This window comes from Caenorhabditis remanei, chromosome X (assembly GCF_010183535.1).
Source record: "Caenorhabditis remanei strain PX506 chromosome X, whole genome shotgun sequence".
In the NCBI taxonomy this organism is placed as follows: Eukaryota; Metazoa; Nematoda; class Chromadorea; order Rhabditida; family Rhabditidae; genus Caenorhabditis; species Caenorhabditis remanei.
In genome coordinates, this window is record NC_071333.1 from 10,971,779 (window position 1) to 10,990,188 (window position 18,410).

General features: G+C 37.1%; 3 protein-coding genes across 3 annotated transcripts; 2 read left to right on the forward strand and 1 right to left on the reverse strand.

Annotated features, from left to right (window-relative positions):
• GCK72_024171 (uncharacterized protein) lies at positions 1-1,285 on the forward strand (the record flags this gene model as incomplete). The annotated part of the gene is made up of 4 exons (XM_003117826.2): positions 1-105; positions 156-512; positions 569-932; positions 1,035-1,285. 4 exons carry the CDS (start codon positions 1-3, stop codon positions 1,283-1,285), a joined length of 1,077 nt encoding a protein of 358 aa, XP_003117874.2.
• Positions 1,286-8,866: 7,581 nt separating this feature from the next.
• GCK72_024172 (uncharacterized protein) lies at positions 8,867-13,821 on the forward strand (the record flags this gene model as incomplete). The annotated part of the gene is made up of 9 exons (XM_003117521.2): positions 8,867-8,983; positions 9,039-9,129; positions 11,904-12,072; positions 12,120-12,209; positions 12,333-12,411; positions 12,465-12,559; positions 13,239-13,454; positions 13,506-13,641; positions 13,699-13,821. 9 exons carry the CDS (start codon positions 8,867-8,869, stop codon positions 13,819-13,821), a joined length of 1,116 nt encoding a protein of 371 aa, XP_003117569.1.
• Positions 13,822-14,168: 347 nt separating this feature from the next.
• Positions 14,169-15,613, reverse strand: GCK72_024173 (uncharacterized protein; the record flags this gene model as incomplete). Its single annotated transcript, XM_003118437.2, has 9 exons — positions 14,169-14,281; positions 14,331-14,442; positions 14,488-14,602; positions 14,649-14,739; positions 14,784-14,910; positions 14,955-15,041; positions 15,094-15,334; positions 15,383-15,504; positions 15,554-15,613. 9 exons carry the CDS (start codon positions 15,611-15,613, stop codon positions 14,169-14,171), a joined length of 1,068 nt encoding a protein of 355 aa, XP_003118485.2.
• Between the last annotated feature and the right edge of the window lie 2,797 nt (positions 15,614-18,410).

The following is an 18,410-nucleotide window of genomic DNA, read 5'->3' on the forward strand; positions in this document are numbered from 1 at the left end:
ATGCTCGTTATGAATTCTACTATGGTTGATACTGCTAAGCCTATAATTAAACCGAAACCATGTGAAGTATGTGTAAAAGGCATATCCTTTGGATACAACTATGGTGTAAGTTTTTTTTTTCAATAAATTAGACTTTCGCAACTGTTTCAATTCAGGCGCGCACATGTCATCCATGCAAGACATTCTTCTACCGATCATCTGTCAGTATGGCAAAATACAAAAAATGCAAGAAAGTCAAAAGTTGTTACACAACTGAACCGTTTAATTGGAAGTGCAAACTCTGCCGTTATCAAAAATGCGAAGCTATGGGAATGAGTAGGGACGCTCCACTGACAAAAGCAATGAGGAAAGCTTCACAGAATAGAAAAATGGATAAAATAACTACAATGCTAAAAGATGTGATTGTTAAGGATTCAAAAAGAGAAAAGAAATTGAAAACATTTTATTCGCTGGATGATGAAAATCTGGAAAGTATTTTGAAAAGTTCAAGAAGATTCAGAAAAATAAAAAAGGTAAAATGCTCACCGAAAGTTTTGTTGATCGCACATAGAAACATTCATTTTTTCAGGTTCCAGGGCAGGTCATCACATCCGAAGAATGGGCATTTCAGACTATTTTTTCACATATCACTTTCTTATTAAGTTTGGATTTCGTTCGGAATATGACCATAAAGGATAAGAAGGTTATACTTGTCAACAAAGCATTGGAGTTTACTTATTTCTGTGAACTATGGAGAACAAAAAAGGAGGGACAGAGAATGTTAGTCACCCCTGGAGGAACGACAATCTATCCCGATGAACTGATTTCCATCTACCGAGAGAATCCCAAAATGTTGGATTCAATTCGTAGTGATATAGTGGAAACATTATACGAGTTGGATATCACCCGAGAAGAGTATTGCTTGTTGAATATGATATTTTTCTGTAATCCGGGTGAGTACCGTTTTTTTTCTGTTTGTGAAAATGTTGTGATAGTTTTATTTTTAATTGAAATATGATTTATATTAACTCTGATTTTTTTTTTTGCGTTTTCAGTTAATCAAGAAATATCCGACAATTCTAAAACTATTCTGAACGAACGATTCAATTTATATGGAAAACAACTTTTTTTCTACTGTCAAGCAAAATATCCTATCGATGCTCCTGCGAGATACGGAAAGTTGATGTCATTGTTTGGGGCTATCATTAAGAAGACATCACAGTTGAAAATGTTATTTATGGTTTTACATATGAATATTCCTCAGTTCCCTTTCCGGAAGTTAGTTAAGGACATATTTCATTTATAGGAAATTATGGACATATTAGTTTCTAGTGTTTTTTATGTTATGTTATTTTTCAATTTCTGTTCTTTCTTAGTTTTACTTTTGCTATTTTATAAAATACCATTTCTCGATCTCTCTCTCTCTCTCTCTCTTTGAAATCACGAATAAACTGTTGTTTTTTTTTTCTAAAAATTCACAGACGCATCGATAAATTCACAAAGGCATCGATGCCACCCACACATTTTTTCCTCAAACTGCGAACTATCATCTATTGTTTTATTCGTCCATATTTTCCGCAGCACCCACGCACATTTCTATTATTTTCTTTTACTATGGAATACTTCTGGAAGATTTTGTGCGTGAAGGTAAGTTATTATGATATATTTTAAATGAAATTTAATTAGTTTATATGATCAAAAGTTGAGTTTTTATTAAAATATTACTTTGAGAACTTTTCGATTCGTTTCGAGTCAAGCAAGTTCAGTGTTCTCTCGCTTTCTAAGTTTTTTCCTCATTTCTCTCAAGGTTTTCACAGACAATTAGGTTATACGCTTCATTTTATGGGCAATGAGGTGAGGAGTGAAGAGTAATTACGGGGTTCTTCGTGGAACAATAAAAATGAGGTAAAAGATGAAGGAGGGAAAAGAAGATGTTGTGTAGGTGAGGTGAAGAATGTTCTGGTCGTTCTTTACTGCTTCGAAACTTCTGGTCATTCTTTTTTATTGAGTTTTCATTTTATGTTCCCGACATTTCAAACTTATTCAAGCGTTCAAGTTAATTCATTTCTAACGTTTATAATGTTGTTAGGTTGTAGAAATCAGAAAAAAACTATTCACAGTTCAGCGGAAAATTGTGAAATTCCAAAATGTTGTTAGATAAGGAAGGTACTGTTCAAACAGCTTGGTTTCTCGAAATAACCCCCTTATCAGTTACTTTCAATCTTTTCTTCAAAGAACTTTGCCTTAACTTCCCAACCATTAAAAAACGTCTCTCTAAGTGTTCATACAATCTTTCTCGCCAATCTCCAATGATTCCCAACCCTTTTCATTTTTTGAAGACGACTTGCAACTATCTTTATTCCGATCTTGGTTTTCTGGACAAGAAGGTAAGCCAATTTATCCCGAAGGTTTTCTTTGAAGCATATCTTCTATTCGAAAGTGCCTGTGACCGCCATGTGTTGTTCAGCCTCATTTCCTGTATATTTACTGAACAAATTGAGCACCATGGCTCGATGTTCACACAATTATCAGTGTTGAAGAGGAGATGAGAAAGACTGACGTAAACATAAAAAGGAAAAGAGGAGAGTTAATGAGAGACAGAGTTCTTCACACGCCGATTCGCTGATCTTGACTTTTGTTGGCTCAGAGAAATTTCCTACAGGTTGATGAGAACACAAGTTTATGTCTGCAGCCGATCGCCAAGATGCTTCACGCGCCTGTTTTTATGGATAATTTCTGAGAGAGTGCTTGTCGAATTTCGTCGGCAGCAACAAAAAAAGCAGCGTGAAATGTGCATGACCAGATGATCATTCGGCAGCACATAATGATCTAAAATCAGTTTTCAAGTTGTTTAGAACACTTTTCGAATTTTAAAATTCGAGAGTCTTATCATGTGTGTTTGATGAAATTATTGACAGTTATGGTTTTGAATTCATTTAATAATTCAGAAATGTAGTAGTATGCGATTTGACAGGTTTTTGACTTAAATGAATATAATAAATCAATTCCAAAATAAAAAAGTTTCTTATATTAACAAAGAAATTTTAAAAAAAAAACCTTCTTCAAACTTCAAAAATTGCACCTGTCAGTTTGAGAGTTTTACTACAGAAGCAAAATGTTCGAGCACTTCTGTTGTAACTAAAAGTTATTTCAAGCCGTTCCACCTAACTCTATTCTACTCTATTCTGAAGTTTTTCTAAGTTTTTTGAGTTGCGAATCTAGTGTATTGTAAATTAGACTCCTTTATTCAGCCGCTTTTTCGTTTCTCTTGCACTGTTTTACCTTCCCAAAGAACACAAGGAAGAATGAGAAGATTATATCGAGTTGTTGATACCCATCGGTTCCGACAGGAAAAAGAAGATCCGACCGAGTTTACGAGGTAGTTAGATCCCTCGTTCACTGACAATTAGATCTTTCTGATGGGTTTTCTTCCTCCGGAGAGATCACTCATCTTCTGTACTATTCTAGGTACTAATGATAACTGACAACAACTTTCAAAGGTTTTGTGCCCTGTTCTGACCAGGATGGTGTGATATGTTTGTTAAGTAAATATCATACAAGTTAGAAATAGATATATTTGACACAAGTGGACTTGAAAGTGATAGGACTTTGGTGGTGTGTCCTATGTTTGAATGATCTTCCTGAGAAAGACAAAGCGTCTGAGCAAATATGTATTTGTAGCTATCAGTGATACCTTTGCTCCCGAGTGAAAAGGCACAAAAACTAGCGGGTCATTCATTAGAAGGTACTTGAAAAATTGCTGTGAAATTTATATTGGTGGGTCTAAAAGGGGGTTAGGAAAATTGAACGTTTTTAGGCCAACTACCTCATCCCGCGTCACTTTCAAAGACTTTTCTTTGCACTCGGCTTCCTCTGATTCTCATTGGGATGTTTGTCCTCCTTCTTGCATTCTTTTCAACTTGAACAGTCTTTTTTTGTTTTTTTTTCGCTCACAGTTAATCTTCAATTGTTTTTCAAAGACTTTCAAAGTGTCGAAAAAATGCGTTGGCGCGGAAATAGTGTAGTTTGAAGTTGTGTATTCGCTAGAACTGATCTTTCATGAGATTTTCTCACCCCTTTCGTCCAATTTTTTGGATCTCCCCGTATTTTCCATTTTGTCTCAAAAGATATTAGCATATAATGCATCAATTGCACATCAATTATCTCCCTTTTGAATACTAAATTTTATGAGGACTCAATTTTGTCCTCTTGCTTTTTGTCTTCTCCTCTCCTCCACATTTTAATTGCTTTTTACGTTTCTATTCTTTATTCCGTCAACTTTGATCCTCCTCCAATTCTTTACTTTCAGTCGTCAAACCAAAAAAAATTAGCCGATTGACAAATATTGTCATATTTGCAAGAACTCAATCAGTCATCGATTTCTCGCTGACGAAAAGGTGAGCTCCGAAATAGGCTTTGACGTCACAGGCTCAATATCAAAAAACCGTTTGCTTGGGTCGGCGACCCCCGCGTTGCAAAGATTTTGCAGACGAACGGTATTTTGATCTTGAGGCTTTTTTTTTGAAACTCAAACTTTAGTTGAGAAAAACAGAAACTAGTTTGAGCCACCGTTGGAAAAATACATTTTTTTAAATTTAACACTTTTGCTCATTGAACTTATATTCCAGATGGAAGAGTTATTGAGTCACCCCAAATCTTTTCCCTCACACAACTACAACTAAATACTTTGATCATCAATTTCTGGACCCATTTTCTTTTTTTTTGTCCATATGGTTCGTAATAACGGAAACCAGTATTTCCGCAATGACGAGGTTCACAGTTCATCTGCAACAATTACACTGAGTGCTATGCATTGGTTTTTGTTTTGTCATGAATACGTACTACTGAAGTACTCAATGAGATATGCAAAGCTAGTACATTGAAGTTAATGGATACCAGGAAATGAAGGAGAGTGAAAGTCCCCGGCAGGAAATAAACTTCTTACACACAATGGAATAATAAATAACCCCCATCTCATTTCCCTCTAGTATAGCTTTGGACAAAATAGACTTGCGAACGGAACGGATTAGTCAGAACAATCTTCACCTGCACTACAAATGGGTTGGAGTAGTGATACAAAATTAATAAAAGAGTCAAATTTCCTGGATTTTGGATCAACATTCGTTTCAAAACGCCAGAAACTTGCAAATTGGAATGCGACCCATTTCTATGTTTCAAATTTCATTTTGACGCCATTCAACTGTGACTTGAAACTTTTTGTGGGAGAAGATGTGACAAAAAGATTTATTTCTCATACCCAACCATTTTTTATTTTGTGAGAAGCGAACTTTAGTTTTTCTGAAGTCCAAGCTTATAAACTACATAAGGAATACGAGAGCAATCTTAGGAAAGTGATTCCGTTAATCCCGTGCTTTTTCCTATCAATCATCATGGTTCCGGTCGTTGTTAAAAGTTTTCGTCTTGAAATCCCAAAAGTATTAGACAGAGAAACATATTGCATTAGCATACCCGGTTTCTGACCTCCCTTCATTTTTGGAAGTGCAGTTTGTTTTCAGTGCTTTTGCGTATGTCGCGTGTATCGTTAGGTTCTTAAAATGGTCCGTTGGGACCCATACAATAGGATATATTTCAAAAAATTTCGAAAAATGAACATGAAAAGAGACATGAGTGAAGAGGGCGTTCCCGGTTTTTCTAAACGAGTTGAAATAGAGAAAGAAGAAGAAAAAAAGTTGTCTTCTCCTCATCTGAATACTCTGTGCACATACCGACATATATTCACTAGACAAATGTCATTTCCAACAAGAAGATGGTTATCCTGAGTCATCAAAAACGATCTCCACGACGTCTAATGAGGCTTTTCCGGTTATGTCTCTTTTTCCGACGTTTGGTAAGTTTTCCGGTGTAGGAGGTCTAAAAAGAGAAAGGCTCCAATAGTGTCCTTCCACGAGGTGTCCTTTTTTTTTGAAATTTGATACATGATTGAAATCATGCGCGATGAAATTTGAAAAGGGCGAGATTTCACATCTCAACGCCCCGAACCAAAGATTTAGTTCTAAATTGCTACCTACTTCTATTTTCTTATTTCCCGAAACTTCTTACCTATTCGCTTTTTCTGTTTTTATTCAATTTATCAATACAATTCAATTATGAAATGGAAACGTGCGAGAAAGTGGTTTACATGTTGGGTAAGTTGTTTCATACGTTTCCAGTAAAAGTTATATCCAATTAGTGTTAGCGGAAACACCGGGAGCATGCATAAAACGTAGGCCTTGGAATTTCTTGTTTTTCTTCGACCTTGGGTTTCCTTGTTTTGAAGTGACGTGATTACACTACTACTTGAAGGCCCGTCGAACAAGGTCAAGTCAAGATTGGCTAGACAGACGTTTATCTATTTCTAGCTCAACCCGCACTTCATTTCATTAAAGTTGTCTGTTTCAAAGAATTAGAAAAACGGTCACTTGTTCTCCATTTCCAACAATTGGAACATATAATATGGAACACAAAAAACAGCCATCGGAGAATTAGTTGGTCTGTTTCCTGCCTCTGCTTTTTTCTTCTCTATGAGACTCCGACTCCGAACAAAACTTTAGGCTTGTATTCTCATTCTTGTTTTTGCGAGACCAATATTCTCGGACTCAATTGTATAGTACGAATATACAATTTTTCATTTTTCATCTCTCCCCGAAAGTGGCCGTATATACATTGTATATATCGCGCAGTTGATGTGAAGATTGGAAGATTGAACGTGCGTCATTATTTCTTTCTCACGGCTTGGCATTCGGGGTGAAAAAAACGAGAAAATTGCCATTCTAAACCTGATGGATTGGTTGGGATGGACTGCAAAACCAAAGTCTGGTTTGGTTTTTGTGTTGTGCATAAAAGTGGGGGTCTGTTTTGTTGTTACGACTGGATGCGCTGCATTTTGTTGAATTCTGGTCCAAGGCTAAAAGTGGAGTCTTCTCCTGAGGAATTCAATTACTTTTTCGTTTTGAAAACGCCTGCTTACTTCCTTTTACGTTGTTTCTTGTGTGATAGAATTGGAAACACAACTTTTTTTCCGCCCGTTTCACGAGTCGACCTTTTGCCTTTCGGACCAGACTAACCAGCTTTTCAGACCCTCCTACTCTGGGATATATTTACATTTGTACGAATTGTGTACATGTTGTTCGGGTCAACAAGAATTGCATTCATTTCTGTTTTGCTAAAACTGGTGTCAGGAGGTTGAGAAGCCAAAAACGAAGCTAATTTCTCATCAATGGCCGCTGAAACTGAAATGAAAAATAAATTTTACTTTCGCTTCAGTTTCTCCCAAAAACATCTGGCTCGTTCTGACCTCTTAATTCACAATCTGATCTTTTGCCGAAACATAGAGTTTGACTTCATGAAGGCTCTAAGACTTTTTTCTGTTTCCCATCATTTCTCATCTGTTGCCATTCAACCAGAACCATCTGTTTTGTATCATTGCGCTTCCAAGTTTACAATGGTAGTCATAAACAGAATAAACGAAAGTAGAGTTTGCTCAACGACTTTCTCACTTCTCAGTTTATGTTTCAATAGTATCAAAATCACAATAGGAGTACAAACATTCAGGGAAAATTAGTTTCTGTCACATACTTTCACATGAATTCCGTGAAACTCGCGTGCTAGTTCAGTCCACAGTTCACAACTTGATTAGTATTCAGGACTTAGTGGCATGATGTAACAATTAATATCATCGGAACAGTTTTGGAAAGTAGTAAACCAGACAGAAAAATCATTCCGTCAAAATTTAATCCAACCATACATCAGTTATCATTTACCATTCTTTTCAACGACATATAAAAGGAACTCGGAAGCATAGCAAAAGAGCTAAATAATTCATAAATCAAAAATTCTAATCTGCATTCTATAGAATTGGCTTTACCTCCACTTCCTTCTTCCAAAGACACAAAAAATAATCCTTCTCCAGAATTAGTAATCCAAGCATTGGGAACAAAAGAGACATACGCTCTTCCTGGGTGTCTTCACCATAAAAAAGGGTCTGCAAAACTACGACTACTTCTGCTTTTTCTCTTGCTTTCTTCCTCTTCTCCACATTCTCGAATCGTGGTTTCTTTCCGCTTCTCACTCCGCATCCATTCTTTTATCCTCTCTTTTATTGTTTCCTCTTCTCCGAAAAACCTCGGGGCGAGTGTTCTCTTTTTTTATTCACGTGCACTCGAACAGTACCATGGTGGCAGTGGCAAAAGGTGGGAAAACCATCGAGGCTCTCAGCCTCCGCCCCTATCTTGCTGCGGTGCTCTGCTCACTGCAGTGATCTCACTCTCTGAGCCGTACTGCTCCTCTTCTCCGTCAGACGCCACGCCCATTCTTCATGTGTAGTTTTCTCAGGCTTTTCTGTTCTCGTTTACTGTTACGACTTCCATTATACTTGATTTTTCATATTGGTTCATATGGTTCCCGTTTCCTTGTCGTCTTCTTTTTCTTCATTTTGTCTTGGCTCTATATTCCGTACACAGTATAGTTCCTGAATCATTTCTCTTCTTCTTCTCCTTTTTCATATTTCTTTCTGATAGTGTTGTTTCTTCCCAAAAACATTGTTTGTATTATCATAGTAGTTGCTTCTTATTCTTTCATCTTCTTTTCTTATGCATCTATTTTCGTTTTTTTGTACACAACATAAAACATACAACAACATAGTTGCTAGTTTGACCATTTCGGTTTTTGGTATACGCCGCCCCATCCACTAATGAAAAACGTCATACCAATTCTTAGTCTGAATGTCACACAAAAAGGTTTTTAAGCAAACGAAATTTGAATTTCATTTTCCCACTAAAGCTTGTAGATCCAAATCGTGTGACTTATCCTCTTAAACGCCCCCAAAATCATTTGCTCACTTGGTGGCCTCTTCTTATCATAGCATAACATAATCATTTCTATTTTCTAGATGTCTTCGTCCACATCTTCTGTGGAATCAGTTGAAGATGAAAGTTGCTCAAATGAGTGTTCAGCTTCATTCACATTTGACACAAACAACAACAGTCGAGGAGACAATCAAGTGAATGTAAGTTGTGCTTGAAGTACACGTTTATTTTCGAGGTCATTCGGTCATTTTTCAGGAGCTCGCTGAGGAAACTCACATGAAATTGAGCATTACGCCAACGCGTGAATCCTTCTCATTGAGTCAGTTGGAACGCATTGTAACAATTGGTGAGTGATTAGTGAAGGGATAGTAGAGATAGATTTCAAATTTTCTATAGACATTTGGAATCATTTTATAATTCAAGTAAATCGGGAATTACTTTTTCTGTATCGTTTACAAGGTTTTAGAAGGCAAATATCGGGTGAGACGGTTTCGAACTCTCGGTTAGTCTTTTCTTCTTGCCTTGAGTCTCGCGGTTATATAAACAACTGATTTTTTCAACACAATTGCGGGCGAACTCAATGAAGCTTGAGTATGTATTTTGAAGAAGGTGAAAAGTCAAGGAGGGGGTGATGGGAGGGATGACTAAGAAATTTCCAAAGTTGTTTTGTCTATATTTGAATGTTTTCTTGTCTTCTGCCTAAATATTTTGAAGATAAATTTAAATGCTGATGTTAGATGCCCACTACTAAGTTTTCTTATTGAGTCTATTTCATTAAAAACCAAACTCCGAACATCTTTAATTCTTTTTTGATGCGATTAAGGATTAACAAAACCTTTTGCGTATCAATTGAATGGAATGCAAGGCCAACCAACTGGCAAAGACATAGTTTGTAGAGCCTAGTCTTGGTATTCAACTTCAGCGCACTCCTCTCTCTCTTTTCTCCACTCAGACCAATATTTACCATGTTGAAATGCTACCGTATGACGTAAACCATTGTGTTCTTCACACCCGCCTAGCCAGGAAAATTAATCAAACGAGATTCCGAGCAATTTTTTCGACGCGTAAATTTGCGGTGCAGATCAAATGATCCTTCATAATCAAGTGTAGTGACACCAGGAACAAAAAACAGGGAAAACAGCGAAAGGGGGGTGAAAAGAAATAACAAAAAGTGAGTCTAAGATTGATAGTTGTCTTCCTCGTTTCTCGGGTTCTATCCAAACTGACCCCATAGATCACTGGAATTTCGAAACTGAAAACTAAAAACTGAAAGCCAGCGGGTTCCAATTGCAAAACTTTGTTTTTTTCCTCTGATTTTTGGACCCATTCGGTCATCAGATGTCATCAACACGAAATCTTCCTTCTCCTCCTCCGTTCTAACCCTAGAATTACATCAGAATAGTGACTTTTTGATTTACTGGCATGATGTGTTTTAGTTTTGTCAGTTTCCGCCGTGAGGACAAAAAGACGCAAATCAGCTGCCTGCCAGTTGCAAATCAGTCGTCTTCCCATATCTCATATCTTCTGTGGTCAAAATCAAGAAACACAGAAATATATCGACGCACATGAAAAACGGAAATATTCGCAACGGCGATGCAAACTAATACGAGAAGAACAGAGAATGATGACGACAGAATACACGCAGTGTAACGTTTCAATCATTGCTTCCGAGCACTCACTTTTCCCGGGGCCACATTGAAGAAGCGATGCTGCCTCACTGGCATAGGAAACGGTTAAAAACGTGTCTGTAATTGGAGGAGTCAAACAAATCGTTCCGTCGTATTCCTCCACTTTATTGAACATGTATATATCTATAATGTTTGCAATAAGACACGGCAGTCAACCGAAATAAAAAGACACCAAAAAAAGAGAAAAAGACCTATACAAAAAGTAGTACACGTAAAAAATTCATAAGTGCTGCCGCCCGGACGAACCCTTTCTTTTGCATGGTGCTGTTTTCTTTTTTTGCTATTTTAAGGCACCACCGCATTGCTCGAGCACGCGTGCGCGACAATCGTATAGCGGAGAATGGAAACCCGAAACTAGTCAGAAAGTTGATGGACGGGGGGAAAAAGGAGTTGAACCCGGAATTGGAAGTTGAAACAGACCGATCAAATATTCATTAAATCAGATTCCTCTTTTGAAGTATTTTTAGTATTTGTCTGGTTACCAAAAACTAATTGAAGCCCTGTCGCTTTGGATTTAAATGGTGTTTTGTCTTTCTCCGAAATAATCAGAATCCGGTGTTCTATCCTTCTAATCAAAACTGATGTCGAGCAAGTCATAAGCCTTTAGTCTGCAAACCACAAAAAAAACTTTCTGCAGCTTTCTTTTGTCACCATTTCTCTTATTTCCCATGAGAAATCCGCCATTTTTTTCCCGTAATGTGGAACTGGGCCGTCTCGTCAGCTCCGGATGGCGAAAGAAGAGCAAAAAAGTAATGTGCGACACACACAAAATTTTGATGGGGCCACTTTGATAAATGTGTGAGAGAGTGTGTCAGATTTGAGGCCTTGACAAAAAATTGTATGCTTTTTGGTAAAAAAAGATAAAGAAGTGTGCTTTGTTCACTTTATTATTCCAGTTTCACAGCCTCTTGAGAAACCAAACAGAAACTGGCTAAACTCAAGTATGGTGTGCAAATGACATTGTAGGAAACCGAATGTGTATAACGCTTTTTATTGTAGTGTATACTTGAATAATACAAATTTATATTATATAATAGAAGAGGTACATTTGTTGTATCCTCTGTGTCTTTCAAATACATATCTCCCAGGCAATCGTAGTGAAAAAACATCAATTTTATAAAATATCTCTTTCTCATGCTCACGAAAATATCCATCTGCGCATTGGAGTCTCTATCCAACTAATATCAAGATGGCTATCCACCTCAACGAAAAGAAGATGAGAAAGATGGGTTGTGATGGGAGGAAAAGGGTCTATCCCCGTCATTCTGTGCAACATTTATCTGATCAATGAGCGTCAAGGCGAAACTATCATTTTCTTGACCAGTGACCATTGAGTAAAACATCTGAAGAAAAAGGGAACAAGATATAGGTGTGTCCCATGAGATGGACGGCACCACTAAAGAAAACTTCATCTGAAAGGGCATTTTTTCAGGAAAAGGAACCTTCGGACGAGTCGAATTAGCGAGGGACAAAATTACTGGAGCACATTATGCTTTGAAAGTTCTCAACATTCGCCGTGTCGTCGACATGCGTCAAACCCAACATGTTCATAATGAGAAGAAAGTTCTTCTACAGTTGAAGCATCCATTCATTGTAAAAATGTACTGAAAAACTATATCAGAATTTGAAAACTAAAAATATTATTTAGGTACGCCAGCGAAAAAGATAGCAATAACTTGTATATGATTATGGAATTCGTGCCAGGAGGTGAAATGTTCTCGTATCTCAGAGCATCAAGGTCAGTTATGGTGGATTAGTCGAAAGTGACAAGAAGAGCCTTTGAAATGGGAGTAGAGGGTTTAACTTGACGAGTTTCCTGATATAGTACAACCATTTATCATTCTCATCCATCACTTTTCAGATCCTTCTCAAACTCGATGGCCCGTTTCTATGCCTCAGAGATCGTTTGTGCTTTAGAGTACATCCACTCTCTTGGAATCGTAAGTCGAAGAACATAACAAGAACTCTGAAAATAGATGTTTATTGTTTTCAGGTCTATCGAGACTTAAAACCAGAAAATTTGATGCTTAGCAAAGAAGGCCACATCAAAATGGCTGATTTTGGATTTGCTAAGGAACTCCGCGATAGGTTGGTTATTTATTCTGGTGTCTGCTCAGCAGCTGTTTATTGAAAATTCTCGAAATTATAGTTTATCTCTTTGATCTTTGAAAAATCGTAGAGTGTCTATATATTTATCAACAAATGACCAAGACCCATTTGAAATAATCTTACGAAGCAAGTGTTACGAGTGATACGACTCGTCAATGTGGGTGGTTGTGGGGGTGATGTTTTGAAGTTTGGCCCATTGTGTTTTTCGAGTAATTGAGATCTGGTTCCGATTTTAAGAGAGATTGAGGTTCAAAAATCTGATTGTGATCGGCGGAAGGGAAATGGGTTCTATAAATATTTCTCTCTCTCTCTTTCTGTATCATTCCCTCTATCATCAGTCTGGGTTCATCAAGATACTAACTTCCGATTTATTGCTTCCACGGGGTTTCGATCAAAATATCTGTTGATGATTCCAGATTTCATCAGAGTTAGAAAAAGAGTCTAGGATAACGTGACATCACAATTCTTTGGTCTGTTTTTCCTGACATGTTCTTGGATCTCGGGCAACTCAAAACACGAAGGGATGCGTGAGAAAAAAAGCGAGAAAAGATGCAACATTGCTTTTCGCTTCCGGGGTCAACAGGTCCATGTCATGAGAACAAAATGCATCTTTCAACTTGCTCCAAGTGCTCGGAAATCTAATTTATATTTGTTTCAGAACATACACAATTTGTGGAACTCCGGACTATCTGGCACCTGAGTCACTAGCCAGAACAGGACACAACAAAGGTGTCGACTGGTGGGCACTCGGTATCCTGATTTATGAGATGATGGTTGGCAAACCACCATTCCGTGGAAAGACGACCGCTGAAATCTACGACGCTATTATCGAGCACAAGCTCAAATTCCCAAGAAGCTTCAATCTTGCCGCAAAGTAATCGTTTTTAAAAAGTGACAGATGTGAGAAAAAAGATTCATTTTTCAGAGATCTCGTTAAAAAATTGTTGGAAGTTGATAGAACTCAACGTATTGGATGTATGAAGAATGGTACTCAAGATGTGAAAGAACACAAATGGTTCGAGAAAGTCAACTGGGATGACACCCTTCATTTAAGAGTTGAGGTGAGATAAATTTCATAAATAGAATGACAACCTGTTGCTAAATTGAAATAATTTCAGCCTCCAATCGTTCCGACATTGTATCATCCAGGAGACACGGGAAACTTCGATGACTATGAAGAAGACACTACCGGTGGACCACTATGTAGTCAACGTGATCGCGATCTTTTTGCCGAATGGTGATGAGCACCATTTCAATACAAATTACTGATGAAACGTAGCATTCCTTTCTTGTCCTTATGGTGTATAGCTCCTCCCTGTAATTCATCCCCCTTATCTTTTCTCTTCTCCGACTTCTGCCCCTGTCCCTGTGCATTTTGTGAATTTCAAATGTATTGTTATCTCACACACTCACGCCCTCTAACTTGAAACATAAGATGATTCTTGTTTTCATAATAATGTTAATTTCTGAACATTGTCTTGTATTTAGCACATTCACATCAAATTCAATTATATGATAAACGTTTTCTTTCTGTACTTTGTACATACTTGAGTTATTGAGAACACATTAGAAAAATATAACGCATGGATTATTTATCGTCGAGCTCGGTGGCTTGTGCGGATTCCATAACTTCGACAACTACACTTCCATCATTTTTCAGAATTTCAGCTTTTCCTTGCTCTGGGTAGTATACAATGGAACCTGAAACTTATTAATCGAACTAGATACCAAAGTCTTTGAAACTGCTCACTATTGTTTGGTAACGTTCTCATGGAGATAGTCGTTGATTTAATCGCCGCAGGTGCACCTCCTCCCATATTTCTCAGCTCTGACATGTATACTGATGTTTCATTTCCAGTGCTCTGAAAATAGAAACAGGTGTTTCTGGTGAAGAATTTAGATCAAACTTTGGGTTCATTCTCGTCATCGTCACTGAAACTCATTGATGTCATTCTATTTCTATATCTGACTGCCATAGTTTTGTATTTCATACAACATGTCATTTCACTGCATCTCACGTATCTGAAAATCAGAAACATACTTAAAGGGCCCATGGGAAAACGCTTACCCCGCAGGGCAATGACAAACGTTATCAAAGATACAGGGGACCATAAGTGGAGGGGCGGTGACACATTCTTCTGTGCAGTCCGGCATACAAACTGAAGCAACACATATTTTTAACTGGTAATTCCAGAAAGCGTACCTGCTTTACAGACTTTGGGTTTTAAATTCAATTCAGCTGTGGAATAAGCATCCAAACACTGTGGAGTGCAATATGGCATGCATTCATCACGACACTCAATTGACTTTTTCGGCGAAAACCGAATGTTCTGAAAAAATGATTGCTTTTCATATCTAGAAACTATCTAATAACTTTTCTCGGTTCTTCATTAACAGGTTGTCCCATTACATCTATTGCTGTCAAGGAATTCATGAACGAGGCTACAATTTGATTGTATCTCTGGAAAAAATTAATAACACGCTTGAATTTTTTCAGATTGATTTAGTTCTACCTGAAGACAACGTGGCGTACACTGTGGCATACATGCATTTGCACACTGTTTCAAAAGAGATGCAGCTGTTGTTGTGCGGACTGCTGGATTACGGTTCACATATGGGTATCTGTTCAGATTCACCCCTCCCCTAGAAGATCCGGTCCTCTGCTGATTTCTAGCATTTCCAAAGACTGGATTAGGGTATACACGACGAGGTGCTTGATTGGTTCTTGACATATGTTGTCTTTCCGTGGGACAACTGAATGAAAATCATTGTAAACAGTGATGAATAGGAAAAGTAACCCACCATCTGAATGCACACCATCCTTCAGCTCCGCAACCCATCAAATCACTAAAATATTCACCAATAGCTCTCATCCGACTATCAGCATAGTGACCATAATCATTCAGAAAGTTTGTTTCGTTTTGCTGAAAAATAGGGCAAAATACATATTATTTCAATAACACAAAAACTTACACATTCCACTTTGTAAACTAGATTTGGAATCAAGAAAAATACAAAAATTATCAAAATCATCTGCTCTGTTAGAAACACAAAATAAAGAAATGATATCTCCGAGAAGAGAGCCAGGTGTCATTTTGGACACGTTGTCACAAAACGGATTCCCTTCACAAACAATTAGATCGTGAGCTAACAAAGGCGGTGGTCGCTCATCCAATTTGCAAATTGTTTCACTTATCCTCAATCAATTATTCATACTCAAAAGTAAGTACGATCCTTAGAAATAAGAGTTAGCTTTCACTTCATGTCAGGAATCGCTAAAGTCATAAGAGCGTGAAGTCCAAGTTTGGAGAGTGCACTTGTCGTCTCAATGGTGTGTATGTTCATCGTGAATTTATTTACATTTAGCTGATCAAATTATGACTGGGAGATCTATCTTCAATTAAAATTAATTGAATGTACTTCAAATGCAAATAATGGACTTTTCTCATTCGAGGCAATTGTTGGTCCGTTTTTTTCACTTAAAACTTCACTTTTATTTCGTATGTGCAAATTTCTATTGCATATATGTTTTAAATCATACGATAATAGACAAAAAGAAGCAGATAGTTAAAAACAGTCGCAAGTCTCAGAAATGTTTTACATTTTGTTGAAAACTTAATAAGAAATTTTAATATTCATCGTCTAATAAAAAACTCTCACACGTTGAGTTGAAATAAAAAATTATAATCCAAAGACATAATTGCATGTGGAAAATTTCGGTTCGAAAAAAATACTAGGATCACAATTAGTTATGCAGAGAAGTGTGAACTCTCCGGGGAGCACGGGCCAACTCTCTATTTGTCAATCACATTTTTCTTTTTCATATTCTCTTGTTCTTTTGGCAGATTCAATTTTCTGAATTTTTCATATTTCGATGCCCTGTTTCCGTTCTGCCAACACATTTTTTATCTTTTTTATTTCATTAATTTGAGAAGGGTGTGAGAAAAATGCATAATTTCAGTTTCCAGTAAAAAATATATAATAATAACCGGAGAGGATTTCGCTTGAGGGGGATTGGTCACGGCTTATACAAATTCAAACTCCAAATTATCCACGTGCTGCTCGTTAGGAGGTAAAATAATTTGGTCAGTGTTCACAACATTATATATTTCTCTTTATACGCAGCTTCTCTCCTGAATTATTGATAATATAGTGGAGACACCAACTTACGTTCATGAATTTTGGTAACGCAATTCTTCTATCCTGAAGTGATTCATAAAATTACTCATGATGATTCCCAGAGCTTTATTTTTTTCTAAAAATCGAATCCAATTTTTACCATTTTGGTTTATTTATTCTGAGTCGGTATTTTAGAAAAAAATTTGTTTAAAAAAAATAATAAGGTATCATCTTTGTTTTTTCAAAAAAAAAACTCTTGAAAACTGCTAGCTCGAGTTCGTTCAAATTTATTACTTGTTTTTATGAAATATTAAGAAACTCAAACTTCCTGACATCAAAAAAACAAATTTCAAAATATGAGACGATATTCTATCCGACCTCTTTCCTCATCCCATAAATCACCTGACACCCTGTTCTACCATTTGCCCTCCTGTAACACCTCTCTCTCTCTCTTTCTACTCACCCACAGTTTTATCGGCCGCCAAGGGGATGCTCAGCAAGAGCAAAATGTTGTAAAATTACACTTTTTCGCATCGACCCTCTGATCATTTGTCCTCTTTTCTGTACCATTGAGGCCACCAACTCGTTGTAATACCTTTTACTATATCCCTATCTTTCGATCAAATTACATCACTAGGATCCGCACCAGTTGGTCGTATTCATCTTTCATTTTCTCCACAATTTTCGATGCTCTATTACAAAAAGAAAATGGAAAATTACTCTGACTTTATGACTTTTTCGAAACAGTCATAAAAATCTCTGCATTCAGACTCAGGATTCCTAATCCTATGTAGTTGACATTTTATTCCGATCTTTCCCCTCTTTTCTTCTTCTCGGACCATTTTGTTGATAGTTTATATGACACTTTTTTCCAATGCAATATGGACCATTCATAATCCTTTTGCAAAGATTTTAAGCCCACACCATATGCTTCTGTTTGAAAAAGAGAGGAGAAAAAAGAAAAGTCGCAACTATTCTCATTGCCAACTGAATTATACCCGAGTTTTTCAAAAATTCTTTTCTTCTCCTCACCTTCCCAAAAAGCGCAATGTTCAATAATTGATGTGGTCCAGAGTCGAAAGTCTTCTATTGTGTTTGGTTTTGTCATGTCTGAGTCTCGTTTCAAGTTGTCTCTGACAGGAAACAGCAAATTATGTTTAGAATCTACAATGGCAAATTATTGTAAAATTGACAATAGAGCAGTAGGTGAGGGCAACGGAAAGGAATGAAAATTGGCAGCTTTTTCTACATAAACATTTCCCGGTTGGAAGCCGACAATTCTGTCGATTCGTCATCACTTTCCATTTTCAACTTCAAAATGTCAATTCATACGTTTAGCACCTTTTTAGTATCTTTTTTTTTTAATGTGGCGATCAAAAAATGTCTATCGACAAGTTAGCAGACTTAGGTCATTTGGCAACCATATGTCTGTCATACTCATCTTTTCTGCCGTCTCAGAAATTCATTGAATTGAATAGTGGAATTTGTTGAAGAGAAGAGGAAGATCCAACCGGACGGACAGCAAGGCTCTTCTTTTGCGCACGTCGTTCTTTTATTCGTCACATTTTGAGAAGCTAAACAAAAGAAAAAAGAAAAGACGGGTTTTGGACGGTCCCACGTCTTTTCGAATGAACTCCCACGGACTGCTTCTTCAGTTGAATCCAGTGAAACGTATACCTGCATTAGAATAGGTGGACAAAGAAAAGAAGAG